The following is a 12823-nucleotide window of genomic DNA, read 5'->3' on the forward strand; positions in this document are numbered from 1 at the left end:
TGGAGACCTCGGGAGAGGGAGAGAGTAGTTGGTCTGTGTAAAACCCAAGAAAAGCCCCCCCTATTTTTTTCACTGACCCCGATCATTAAGTTCATGGAACGACCTGGGGACACTATGACAGCCGCATCAGACCACCAAGAACCATGGGGCTTCCAATGGCGATCATCCGCTTATTTCATTGTCGCGACAGTGGCAGTGGCTTTGCTCACAGGTAGGCTCTTCGCGCATATAGCCTAAAAAAAAGGCATATCTTAACCCGGGCCATAGATATGTATCTGTATGGATTTATCGTTCCACTTCTTCCATTCATCCTGGAGCATCGACTGGGACTTGACGCCTCGCTCACCCAGCGCATAAGCACAGCCTTGCTATCCCAGAGCGCGCTGGTGATGGTCGTGGCAAGTCCCCTGATCGGGTACCATGCTGATCGCTCGGGCGCGAAACGTGGCTGGCTGTTGTTTGGACTTGCGGGTGCATTGTTGGGCTCTTTGATACTCGCCATGGCGACTTCATGTAAGTGATAACCAACTATCCGGTGATGACATTTCCAGCAAGATAATTAATTTCAGTGCAGTATGGGCTTTCTTTGCCGGTCGCCTGGTACAGTCTGTTGCAAGCACCGGTCTCTGGGTGGTAGGCATGGCAACCTTGGCGGACAATGTCCCTGCCGGCGAGTTGGGGAAAATGTATGGGTTCGTGACTATTGCCATTGGTGTAGGAACATCGGGCGGACCACTTGTGGCTGGTGTTCTGTTCGATATAGGTGGGTACTGGGTGGCTTGGTCCAGTGTCCTTTTCGTTATTGTGTTTGATGTGATCCTGCGATGCCTCATGCTGGAACGGTCGCGTGACACCAGTGGACCAGTTCGTGCGGAGCGGGACGCGCAGGATCCAGAGAGGGAGGCACTTTTGCCACCATCAACTAACCCAGATCAACAGACAAGCGGTCAGGTTGTATCGGAGAAAACGGGGATACACTTCTATCTATGCATGTGTAGCAACGGTCGCTTCGTTGGTGGTGTGGTTAGTTATTTCTGCTTCGCCGTTTTAACCGCCAGCTTCGACACAACCCTTCCTCTCCATGTGCGCGATGCGTTCCATTGGGGAAGTCTCCCCGCTGGTTTGTTGTTTGCGGCTTTCCAGGGCCCCGCGGTGTTCTTTAGTGTTCCTGTCGGCTGGCTGAAGGATCGAGTGGGGACTCGATACCCGACCACGATCGGTTTTGCCCTTCTGGTGCCTTTACTGTGGCTGATCGGTGTTCCTGGGGATAAACGGTTTCCCTGGGCCAGTGAAGAGAGGATTGGTTCGATCATATACAGCGTAGCTATCACAAGTATTGGGATTGTGATATGCTTACTCAATGGGGTGGGGATGATGGAAGCCACTCGTAAGTTCTTCTTTTTTTTCTTCTTTTTTTTTACAACGTCAGGTTGGGAAGTGGATCATAACGATTTTCCAGAAGCCGTTGATGAGATCGAAGGAAATAACCCCGGAATTTTTGGACCGAATGGCGGGTATTCGAGGGCAATATCAGTCTCCAGTATCAGTTGGACGATGGGAATGTTTGTTGGACCGATTCTTTCGGGATATGGTACGGAACAAATCGGATACTATGGAATGAATTGTCTGTTGGGTTCGTATAACCCCCCTGTCTGGATTTCTTCATGTCTCAACGCTAACAACGGCCAGCGGGGATGTGCGGACTTTGTTCTTTGACCGCCTTCTGGAATCTAAAATCGTCTGTGCCCCAGTTGAACCAAGAGACTGCAAAATGAGAGACATCAATGTCCCGCATTTGATATTACCCAGATTACCACCAGTGTTTGAGGTTAAAAAGGGCTACCTCGCTTAAAAAAAAAAAAAAAAAAAAAAAGGGAAAACAAAGAGAAGGCAGAAAGGGAAGCAAAGTTAGTTTTTTTGACAGGCCCGATTTAATTTTTTTAACCTTAGCGCAACAAAAGGACCAAAAGGGGGGCCGAGTACATGCTTTGGAATATGGAATATGCATAGAAGGTTAATGGTGCCATTCAAAATTCTTACCGAGGTAGCAATCTACATATATATCGAAGCACACGCTCAACCCCAGACTAGAACCTAAGAAAATGTTGGAAGTGGGAAGTGGAACTGTAGATCCAAATAATTGGAGCTAATCAAGTCTCCAAGTGGAGGGAAATGACTCTCAGTGGTCTTCTAGTGGTCCATCTTGGTAACCTAGGTAGTCCTCCAGTCCCAAAGTAGACAAAACTTGGCAAAGTAAGACAAAGCGACAAACGCCGCTGTCAATTTCTCCGGTCCGACGGGTTCTTTCCGTTAGACTAGTTTCCCGAGCTGCCGCAATTGATTCTGAGGTGTCTTTCTTTTTTTTCTTCCCAAATTTCATTTTTTTTTTTTTGTATAAACTTCCCACGGACCTTCTAAAGTTCCCCCAGACCCCACGCCACTCGCAAAGGCTTACCTAGATAATCCCCCATACCGTGTTTCCCTGAGTTACCTACTCCGTAGAGATGTATCTAAATGTGAGCTATACATTCAAAATTGTCAAAATTGGGATAACCATGGTTGTGACTGTGAGACTCCACCTCGGATTCCACGGATGCAGAGGCCGAAGCATCTCCTTCCCCGGCCGAACTCTAGAGGATTCTAGCCCGTTAGTTTTTCCCTTAGGTGCATAGTATATATTAATCCTGGACAAGAGAGCCGAAAATCGTCAGTCGAAAAATTCTGCGATATAAGCTCATGCCAAGATAAATTCCTTCAGGGTACTTCTTTCCCTCTGATCATCTCGACACTCTGCACTCAACACAATGGAACCAATTAGCCCCCCACAGAATATCGCCATCATCGGTGCTGGCATCGCGGGTATCGCGTGCGCATTGTCTATATCCCGGGAACTCTCTCCCTTTGTGCCGAACCTGAAAATCACAGTCTACGAGCGACATGACATATTATCAACCTCCGGCGGTGCTATCAATTTGACCCCCGTCGCACAAAGACATCTCGCCCAACTGGGCGTGCTAGATGAGTTGGACCGGATGGGTCCCGAAGGCGGTGCCGATGTCGATGCCATTGAACTCTTCTCCATGCGTTCGGGCCGCTCCATCGGCTCCATCAACTTCACAGACAACCAGGGAAAAGGATTTGGTGGATACAAGGGCCGAAGGGTCATGCGGATTTCTTTATCCGTGGCCATGTTAACGGTGGCGGAGCGGGCTCGGAATGTGGAAATTGTCTTCGGCAAAAAAGTGATCGGTGGCGAGGAATTCGAGGATAGAGCCGTCGTGCATTTCCAAGATGGCACACAGGCCGTGGGAGACTTAGTCATCGGCTGCGATGGTGTCCACTCGGCGGTCCGGACCCGATTTGTGGACGTCGACCGGCCGGCTGAGTACACGGGCCTGTCGTTTTTGCAGGCCACGATTGACTCGGATACAATTTCATCCCCGACTCACTTCCGCTCATCATCGCTCAATATCTCGCGACATGGCTCAATACTGGCGAGCTATTGTGACCGGGATTGCGAACAGATCTTCGCTGCTGCTATCGTTCAATTTAGCCGTGAATCCCTGGCCCGCTATCGGCTAGAGCCCGGTCAGGATTGGGCCACCCAGCACAAAATTCGCTGCGCCCTCCGTGAGGAGATAAGAGATCGCTTTGGCAAGTGTGCGATTCCCTGTATCAAAGAAATCATCGACGGTAAAACGGACTGGATGCTTTACCCCGTATATCAAGTTCGCCCCGGAGGGCGTTGGTGTCTGAATCGAGTTATTTTGCTAGGCGATGCAGCACATGCGGTATGTTTCAATCATGGAAACCCCACCTATTTAGTCATTTCTAACAAAAGCTATACAGATGCCTCCGCGTGATGAGTCCGCTGCATACGCACTGGACGACGCAATCTTGTTCTCTCGAATTCTGTCCAGCTATCGTTCGGAGCCTCTGACCGAGGCTTTCGATGCATACGAGACTCTTCGTCGCGATACAATCAACCATGCATTCAAAGAGTCCCGTCGTATGTGGGAACGAAACCGTGAGATGGGATTCTTAGAGGGCAGAATTAAGGAGTGGATGATGACTTTCCATCTCAAAACCAACGAAAACGCACGTGAGGCCGCATGGGCCTTTGACGCAACTAAGATGGCCCTCCCCACACCAGCACCCAGTGAAGACTTGGTTTCGTTGAATTCATTTTTGAGAGATCGGACTCTATGAAGAGGAAATGGCATTTTTAAAAGAGTGTGGTGGAGTTTGGGTTGGCCTGCATGGACTGGAGCGTGAATCATTTCAATTAATCGATACCCGGTAATTAGCTCCCAGAATATATCTAAATCGATATGTTCTTGGAAGTTTCCCCAAAAAATATTAGTTTGTCTTTCATTTATTCGGACTTGCATCTGCTTAATGTTACTTTTGGTTTGTCCTTGGGATGGCCAAGGTTACGTTTAGATGCTGTCCACTCAACCTTGGAACGGAACAGACACTGTCAAAATAGTTTTAATTTCTTTTTCATCTAATTTCTTCATCTTAATTCACTTGTAGAATTATTAAACCAATGCCGGGTAGATGGGTGGATATATATACAAGTTCTCCATCTCATGGCCTTCGCCATTTATTCGTTCTTTTTTCCTTATCTTTTGAATTTGATTAATGAGGTGCTCTGCTATACTGTACATCTTGAACCCCACAATGTCGTGTACTGTGACTTTTACAAGATATTATTGCCAGCAAAAAAAGATAGATTTTCTTAGAGACTAAACTACAACAATTTCAACCCAAATAGACACAAATTGCGCTTTTCGGACAGCAATTCCATGCTTGTTACAAAACTTCTCCCAACGAGATGCTTAGAAGGTGAGTGTCTGACCGGCGGTACCAACGACAGAAGCCTTGACCTTGGTGGAGCCAAGCAGGTCGTACTTGTAGGGAACCGACTTCAGGTTTCCAGCCTCAGCAGTGTTCTCTCCGCTACCGAAGTCGTTATCGTTGGCCACAGCATAGCCAGAGTCGGTAGAGTAGAGGGGCTTCTTGCTATCAACAAAGGTGTTGGACTCAACCAGAAGCTGGGCGCCCTGGCGGGTGTTGATGCCGTCGGAAACGTTCTCGTAGTAGCTGTTGTAGACGTGGCCAGTACCGAAACGGAAGGAAGGACCGCGGGAGTTGATGTTGGACCAGTAGTTGTTGTTCTGGGTGACGTGCAAGTAACCGGTATCCTCGTCGCCGTTGCTGTCGGAGTGTCCGATCAGGGAGGCCTTCCAGTGGTCGTGGATGAAGGTGTTGGAGACAGTGACGAAGTCGGCAGCGTGGGTAATCTTGTTCGTGTTAGCATCTGTCGTTTATTCGAATTCCGTATCTTGGATATAGACTTACATCGATGAGTCCATCGTAGTAGTCCTTGTCGTGATCCCTGTCAGAGGAGACATCGCAGTGGTCAATCCACACATTGGTCGATTTTTCTAAGCCCAGTTAGCTTTTCTCTTCTTTCCTCAATGGATGTCCTTTAGCATGATATACTTACGAACACCAATGGCGTCGCCGTTGTCAGCAAGAACCTTCTGAACACCCAGGTTGCGGATGATGACGTTCTTCTGTTCCTTGACCAGACTATATTGGTTTTAGTATTATCTCGAATCGATGGTTGGAATGATAACATACAGGCCGAAACCGCTCAGGATAGCCTTCGAGTCCTTGCCGACAATGCTAGTGTTGCTTCCAACACGAACTTGCTTGGCGGCCTCGGTGATGGTGCCGTCCACAACAACAACCTTGGCCTCATCGCCAGTGACTGCGGATGTGAAGGCAGCATACGACGAGACGGTGGTAGTAGTGCCACCAGCACCACCATTGGTGCCTCCATTCTCGCTGGCATAACCAGTAGCGACCTAATTCAGAGCGACGTTAGGATGTTGCTCAAGAGGTTTCTTGAACAAATCGCGCATTAATACTCACATCATCGATGTTTCCGCGCTTTCCCAGGTAGGTTGTTGCAGTAGGAGCTCCCAGAGCAAGGCTGGACAAGCAGCCGAGCAGAGAAACTGCCATCAAGTTGAAAGGAGCCATTGTAAATGAATGAAAAAAGAGATATTAAAGGAATGAAAGAGCAAAGTGAATCGCCAGGATGCTTTGCTAGAGTGAGTGAGGGTTGATATCAGAATATTGGGAGTATTATCACGGTCGACCCAGGGGATTATATACCATTCAAGAGCTCTACTAGGCTATATGAGTTTCTGAAACAAGCTACTCCGTACATCCACCATTCTCTCCTGATTGTTGGAGAATTTGCGTGCTGGATAATCTCTTCCGGCGTGGACAAACCGAAGTTTTACCGAGATGGACATGATGGCATCAATTCTCCGACGTGGGAAGTATCAGATTGACGCTCCAGGGGGTCTCCCCTGTGATAGCCAAGATCACATCGCGTTCCCTCTGAAACACAAAGCTTGGCATGAATTGGTCGAAGTTCGCAGTCTAGAACGGGATTGAGAGCTTCCGGGCCAAGACCATTCCACCCGTGCACACCCGACTGGATGGAGGCTCCTTGGATGGAGAAATATTCATCAGCGATGAGCTGCTTGTTAATTTCTCCTTGGGACCTCTTCACCGGAAGAACTTCCACAAATAGTTTGACACATCAGGGGTGATTTCTTGCCAAGTGTTCCGAGGTTTCAACGAAACCTCCTGGTCTTGGCATTCAGACGCGTCCAGAGGGATGTTATATTTCCATCAATGACCTAATTTTATGAAGCATCAGCCTTCATTCTCGCATGTTGTTCAGAGTCAGAGTTGGTCATAGGAAATTTTACTCTGTATATGATGTTTTGGAGTATGTTGATAGTGGAGGGATCAATAGTACGGGGTAAAATGACGTGATCACGTTAGTTAATGAAGTCTTTTGACAACCTCAACTTTCGGATCTCCGAGTATTCGACACATTTTGCATATTCAACTTGGTCCTGTCGCTGAAACTCTGCGGAATATTCCGATACGAGTTCCTCCCGAGGTTCTGTGGGCCGTTTCGGCTGAGTAATAATTAATCCCTCCAGGGCTGTTCCTTCCACTCGATTTGCGGGGGAAAGCGAACGATTCCAAGACACTTCAAGTTGATCGCAATAGGCGGAATGTCAGAGACATTTTCATCCGTGCCGATCGTCGACTTCGCTCGGCTGAACGACCCTGTGACGAAAGATGAGGAGCTCTCAAATTTACGTGAAGCCATCTTCGTCGTTGGGTTCCTATATTTGACCAACACAGGATTAGAGGTGCGAATCACAAACAATGTGGGTGACCGAGATGCTGATCCAAAATTGAGATAGAGCTTAATTCGTCATACCCATGAAAATCTACCCAAACTGTTTGCTCTGTCGACAGAGGCCAAGGAGAAATGCAACATGATTAACTCGCCATCGTTTCTCGGCTATACTCGCCTCGGTGCCGAGACCACTGCGACAAAAACAGATCTCCGCGAGGTGAGATTATTTCCTTTTAGAATATACTACCATTCTCGGGCACTAATTTTCCGCTTGTTCTAGCAATTTGATTTTGGCACCCCTGGCGTGAAACCCTGGACAGAGCAGGACCCCTTCTGGCAACGGCTTGAAGGCCCTAATCAGGTAAGTCACCCACTTTGGACGCGTGTCCCGACTACTAAATGTCAATAGTACCCGGATTACCCGGGGGCTCAAGGTCTAATTGATGAATATATCGCGAAGACTGACAGCCTCGCGCAAGCATTCGTACGTCTTGTCGCAGAATGCCTGTCCCTCCCGCGGGAGACATTTGATGGCTTCAAGGGTAACATGAGCCGGCTAAAATTTGTCAAATACCCACCTGCCGCGCAAAACTCTCAGGGTGTCGGTCCTCACAAGGACTCGGCAGGTCTTTTTACTTTCCTGTCTCAGGACAACACAGGAGGACTACAAGTACTTAACAAGAACGGAGAATGGATCGATGTGCCTCCTATTGAGGGGAGTCTGGTCGTCAATATCCAACAGGGATTCGAAGCGATCACTGGAGGGATTTGCGCGGCCACGACACACCGAGTTATCGTATGTTTACCATACTATTCATCACTGGTCGGCCTTTCTAACCCGTTGCTACTCATAGGCGCCCACTTCTCAGACCCGTTATAGCATCCCCTTCTTCCAGGGCGTGAGACTAGACTTGACGCTAGATCAGCTCAAGGAATCCGCTGCTCACATCGTGCAGCGAATTCCAGCCTCTGACGATAAGAAGAAACGGGCAGTTGATGTGCCGAGTGAATTCCTTTCACCTTTGTATTCTTGCGTGAGTGGCTCTAGTTCGACAATTTCATGCAGGAGACTAACGAATCGTAGTTCGGTGAGGCTCATTTGAGAAATCGCATCCTAAGCCATCCGGACGTGGGTCAGCGGTGGTATTCGGAACTGTATGCAAAGTATTCCCAGCAGGTCCTAAAATAGCCTAGGAAAGGAGTATTGCGAATCCTAGTTAATTCGCCCTAATTAACATGCAATCGGCTACTAACTCGGCATTCCAACTTGCCAATGATCTAGACTATCCACATAAGCAGGATCAACATCACCGATGCAGTTTGACATCGTTTACGCCTCTCTGTACTCCGTATACGAATTGCATCGCGTTGTATCGTAGGGGAAGATTTTAGTTCAGGCTGCTTTCAATCAATAGAATCTAGAGTTGTCATTCTTCTTTCTGATTCCATTACAAATTCAGCAATTGAGGGGACATCTAGAGGGTAGCAGTGCAGGCTATAAATATCGGCTTCTATTCCAAGTATGAGATTGGACGGATTGACAATTTTAGTTCTGACACCCAGTGTCACTTTTACAAGAATCCAATTCATTCCATACTCAGCGTATAATTCCGTCTGTACTATTTTTAAGGGAGTCTTGAACCAAAAGCCGCTCAACTCGAATATATATACCCGGCAAAGAAGCACGGCAAAACAAAGGCCGAGATAGTGTGAACCCCAACTTATACATAAATTTCCGAGCGGATTGAAAGCAAAATACAAAATACAAACAATTTCCGAGGCATTGTCTGAGTACTTACCGAATTCAGGGTTATCCTTGTTCTCTGTTAATCAAATGTTACTCTAGGTGTTACCCCAAGGGCAATACGGGAATCCCCACAACTCCGCGGGGTAAATGTGTGTGTTCATTCTTCCACTCTCCAAACATGCCCGAAATCAATTCTACAGCCCTGGAGGCTCTGCGGAGCCGCCTAAAGGCCGCGACTATCTATACACCTGAATCAGAAAGCTACAAAGATGTTGTAGTCCGATGGTCGGACACTGGAATGAAATATGCGGTACGGAAGATAAACATAACAAACAAGCCGACCGACTGATGAATTGCAGGGTGTCGTAGTCCAACCCATTGATGAGTTAGATATCTCAGCCGCACTGTCGTGGGCACAAGAGCATAGTATCGACCTTGCTGTGAAAGGTGGAGGTCATTCATGTGCCGGCACAAGCTCGAGCGATGGCGGCTTGGTCATTGATCTGTCGCGCATGAACCAAGTGACGGTGGATACCGAGCAGAAGACTATCACTACCCAGGGTGGAGCAACCTGGAAGGAAGTCGATGATGCCGGTGCAGCTCACGGGTTGGCGGCTGTAGGGGGTACTGTGAACCATACCGGCGTTGGAGGACTCACTCTAGGGGGTGGTTATGGCTGGCTGAGTGGAGCGTACGGCCTCACTATTGACAATCTCCTGTCTGCGACCGTTGTTCTAGCCGACGGTCGTATTGTCACGGCCTCTGCCACCGAGAACGCCGACCTGTTTTGGGGGTTGCGAGGTGCAGGGTACAACTTTGGCGTCGTGGTAGATTTCACCTACCAGGCCTATGACCAGAAAGATCCAGTGTACTCCGGCCTCCTTGGATTCAGTCCTGACAAGTTGGAAGGAATTATGGATGCATTGAACGAATCCCTGGCAAACCCCGACTCTCGCTTCGGTGCGATGTGCATTTTTACGTTGGCACCTGATGGATCTGGGCCGATGATTATCGTGATTGGTTTCTACAACGGCCCACGCGAAGAAGGCCAGAAGAAATTTGCCCGATTCACAGCACTTGAACCAGTTCTGAATACCCTTGATATGATCCCATATTCTGTGGTGAACACCTTACAGAACCCCGTAGCGACCTACGGCGATCGGAAGTCTTTCAAGGGGATTTTCTACGCGCCGCCATTGGATCCTCACTTTGCCAGGGTGATCTTCAATGATTTCAAGGCCAAGATTGAGAGCGAACCGGATCTCAAGGCGTCTGCCATCATTCTCGAGTTTACCGACATGCGCAAGATTTGCGAAGTGCCGCTGACTGCAACCGCGCTGGCAAGCCGAAACCCTACTCAGAACGGTATCATCTTTTTGAGATGGACCGACTCCTCCAAAGATCTCGAGCATCGCGCTTGGGCACGGGAAGTCCAGTCCAAGTGGGAAGTTGAGTTGGATGCCAGAACCAAAGATCAGGGTGTGGATTTGGGCGTGCCTCAGTACATCAACTACGCAGAACGTGAGTCCACTCCACCCAAAGATGATTGCACCTCGATAGATACTAACATTATACCTAGCTGGTGACTCGGTGATAAACAATATCTACGGCGTGAACCTCGAGAGACTGCAAGAGGTGAAGGCGAAGTACGATCCAAAGAACGTTTTCCACAAAATGCACCCAATTTCAACGGGAAAGGAATAGGACGAGCGAGGATTCCATGAAGTGAACAAAAGCGGTTGCTGGTTGACCTCTTCTTCTCCGAGCAATTTGCTTTTTCCTTTGGCGCGACTGCATGAAGGGTCTATATTGCAAGGACCTACAGTTCTATTTACAACCAGGAAAACCAGGAAAACAAATTGCAACGAATTGAGGGATGATATGTCCTATTCAACCATACATAACACTCAGAGCCGTGGAAGAATGTTATACTTCACAGCCTTCACAGTAGTCCAACCCTCGAGAGCATCCTCACCCATGTCTCGTCCAAATCCACTTTGCTTCACTCCTCCAAATGGAACATTGGGACTGAGCATCGCCCAGGCATTGACAGTCACTTGGCCTGACTCAAGTTCCTTAATCACGCGATGAGCGCGGTTAACATCATTGGTAAAGATGGCCGCACTGAGGCCGTGATGAGAGTCATTCGCTTTGAAGATGACTTCCTCCTCCGTGGTGAACTTGGCAATACTCTACAATTTGTGACCGGATTAGTATTCAAAATCACGTAGTCGTGCATGGAAACGTGCTTACCGCAACGGGACCGAAGATCTCCTCGCGCATGATTGTCGCATCATCGCCAACGTCCGCAAAAGCGGTGTTTTCGACGAAATATCCCTTATCACCGATCCGCTCACCACCAAATAGAAGCTTGGCTCCAGATTGCTTTCCTTGACGAATGAAGTCAAGAATCTTCTCATGCTGTACACGACTAACCACCGGCCCCTTTGTAGTAGACGCATCCAAAGGATTACCAGCGACCGTCGGAGCATCAGCGGCGGCCTTTTTGTAAGCCTCGATGAATCGATCATAAATAGAGGCCTGAACGTATATACGCGATCCAGCCGCACATATTTGTCCATTGTTCGCCGTGATTCCAATGCGAGTCCAGAGAAGCGCGTTTTCAATATCGCAGTCGTCAAAGACAATAGACGGCCCTTTGCCGCCGAGTTCAAGACTGACTTTCTTTAGGTTGGTTCGGGATGCTGCTTGCAAGATCTTGCGTCCTGAAAGGTCACTACCAGTGAAGGCAATCTTGCGAACATCCATATGTTCTGACAGAGCTTGACCTGCGCTGGCACCTTCGCCCGTAACGATATTCACAACTCCAGCAGGAATGCCGGCTTCCTTCACCAGCTCGGCAAGCTTCTGGGCGTATAGTGGCGATAGCTCGGAAGACTTGATGATCAAAACGTTACCGGTGACCAGAGCAGGAGCCAGCTTCCAAATAGTGATCATCCTGAGAACATGTTAGAAGTCTTTAGGGTTCCAGGGTGAGTACAGGTTGTTGCGACGGGAAAGCTTACAGCGGAGCATTCCAAGGCACAATCGCACCACAGACACCCAAAGGCTCGCGATGGGTATAGGCAATGCCACCATCTATGTCAAGTGTCTTGCCATCGATCTTCCCGGCCCAGCCTGCATAATATCGCAGACAGCCGACGGCCTGGGGGATGTTCATTCCTATCGAATCGGTGTACAGAACGCCTGCATCAAGGGCCTCGAGTGATGCCATATCTTGGGCATCGCGCTCGAGCAGATCTGCAAGTTTGAGCAATAGCTGGGCTTTGACGGGCCCAGGAACTGTTCTCCATGTTTTGAATGCTGACCTGGCCGATTCCACAGCCTTGTTGATATCCTCCGGGCCTGCAGCGGAGATTGTTCCAAGTTGATCGCCAGTTGAAGGGTTCTCCACAGTTAGGGTTTGACCGGTAGAGGAGGGGACAAATTCATTGTGGATAAAAAGCCCCGTCGGAACTAGGTGGGTTAGCGACGGTTACATCTAGGGCTAAGACGGGACTTACTTGTAATTTGGCGGCCTTGAATGCCTGTGACAGTCAATCTCGAAGACATTTTTATTGTTATGGGAGAAATTAGATGTCGGATTGGCAACATCTTTCATACTGTTGACGTTTTATATGCCTTTTGTATCTGATCTCTTCGGAACGTTCCGTCGCGCGGAACTGTCATCAGCCCATAGGCCCACAATTCCCGAGGTATGAGGACTAATCGGTCTGAAGAAGAGGGGACAATAAATTATTTGGAGCGATGATTTGATTAAAATCCTTGAAATCGATGATAGAGATTGCATATGAACAAGAACGAACGGCCGC

At 48.6% G+C, this 12823-nt stretch overlaps 6 protein-coding genes across 6 annotated transcripts; 4 read left to right on the forward strand and 2 right to left on the reverse strand.

Moving 5' to 3' along the window:
- The first annotated feature begins 65 nt into the window (after positions 1–65).
- On the forward strand, positions 66–1816 carry N7455_001083 (uncharacterized protein). The gene is made up of 5 exons (XM_040951153.2): positions 66–211; positions 268–513; positions 575–1387; positions 1460–1633; positions 1690–1816. The coding sequence occupies exons 1-5, from the start codon at positions 94–96 to the stop codon at positions 1773–1775; spliced, it is 1437 nt and encodes a 478-aa protein (XP_040818583.2). The 5' UTR covers positions 66–93; the 3' UTR covers positions 1776–1816.
- A 988-nt stretch (positions 1817–2804) lies between these two features.
- Positions 2805–4209, forward strand: N7455_001084 (FAD-dependent oxidoreductase; the record flags this gene model as incomplete). The annotated part of the gene is made up of 2 exons (XM_040951113.1): positions 2805–3791; positions 3850–4209. 2 exons carry the CDS (start codon positions 2805–2807, stop codon positions 4207–4209), a joined length of 1347 nt encoding a protein of 448 aa, XP_040817991.1.
- Positions 4210–4841: 632 nt separating this feature from the next.
- N7455_001085 (pectate lyase family protein) lies at positions 4842–6054 on the reverse strand (the record flags this gene model as incomplete). The annotated part of the gene is made up of 5 exons (XM_040951252.1): positions 4842–5306; positions 5365–5450; positions 5513–5598; positions 5650–5876; positions 5944–6054. 5 exons carry the CDS (start codon positions 6052–6054, stop codon positions 4842–4844), a joined length of 975 nt encoding a protein of 324 aa, XP_040818525.1.
- Positions 6055–7112: 1058 nt separating this feature from the next.
- Positions 7113–8432, forward strand: N7455_001086 (isopenicillin N synthase family dioxygenase; the record flags this gene model as incomplete). The annotated part of the gene is made up of 6 exons (XM_040951787.2): positions 7113–7253; positions 7308–7460; positions 7524–7604; positions 7653–8039; positions 8098–8277; positions 8328–8432. The coding sequence occupies 6 exons, from the start codon at positions 7113–7115 to the stop codon at positions 8430–8432; spliced, it is 1047 nt and encodes a 348-aa protein (XP_040817816.2).
- Positions 8433–9168: 736 nt separating this feature from the next.
- On the forward strand, positions 9169–10694 carry N7455_001087 (FAD-binding oxidoreductase; the record flags this gene model as incomplete). Its single annotated transcript, XM_040951070.2, has 3 exons — positions 9169–9300; positions 9350–10511; positions 10570–10694. The coding sequence occupies 3 exons, from the start codon at positions 9169–9171 to the stop codon at positions 10692–10694; spliced, it is 1419 nt and encodes a 472-aa protein (XP_040817687.1).
- Positions 10695–10897: 203 nt separating this feature from the next.
- On the reverse strand, positions 10898–12563 carry N7455_001088 (putative aldehyde dehydrogenase; the record flags this gene model as incomplete). Its single annotated transcript, XM_040951662.1, has 4 exons — positions 10898–11182; positions 11244–11949; positions 12017–12467; positions 12515–12563. The coding sequence occupies 4 exons, from the start codon at positions 12561–12563 to the stop codon at positions 10898–10900; spliced, it is 1491 nt and encodes a 496-aa protein (XP_040818571.1).
- Positions 12564–12823: the final 260 nt, after the last annotated feature.

The sequence above is a fragment of the Penicillium solitum genome (assembly GCF_028829755.1).
Source record: "Penicillium solitum strain IBT 25940 chromosome Unknown utg000001l_segment0_segment0, whole genome shotgun sequence".
In the NCBI taxonomy this organism is placed as follows: Eukaryota; Fungi; Ascomycota; class Eurotiomycetes; order Eurotiales; family Aspergillaceae; genus Penicillium; species Penicillium solitum.

Bases quoted from the DNA above. Each gene is read 5' to 3' on its own strand.
- N7455_001083 (XM_040951153.2), top strand. From the start codon at position 94: ATGGAACGACCTGGGGACACTATGACAGCCGCATCAGACCACCAAGAA. The intron at 514-574 runs GTAAGTGATAAC...ATTTCAGTGCAG, and splicing joins ACTCGCCATGGCGACTTCAT to TATGGGCTTTCTTTGCCGGT. The intron at 1,634-1,689 runs GTTCGTATAACC...AACAACGGCCAG, and splicing joins TGGAATGAATTGTCTGTTGG to CGGGGATGTGCGGACTTTGT.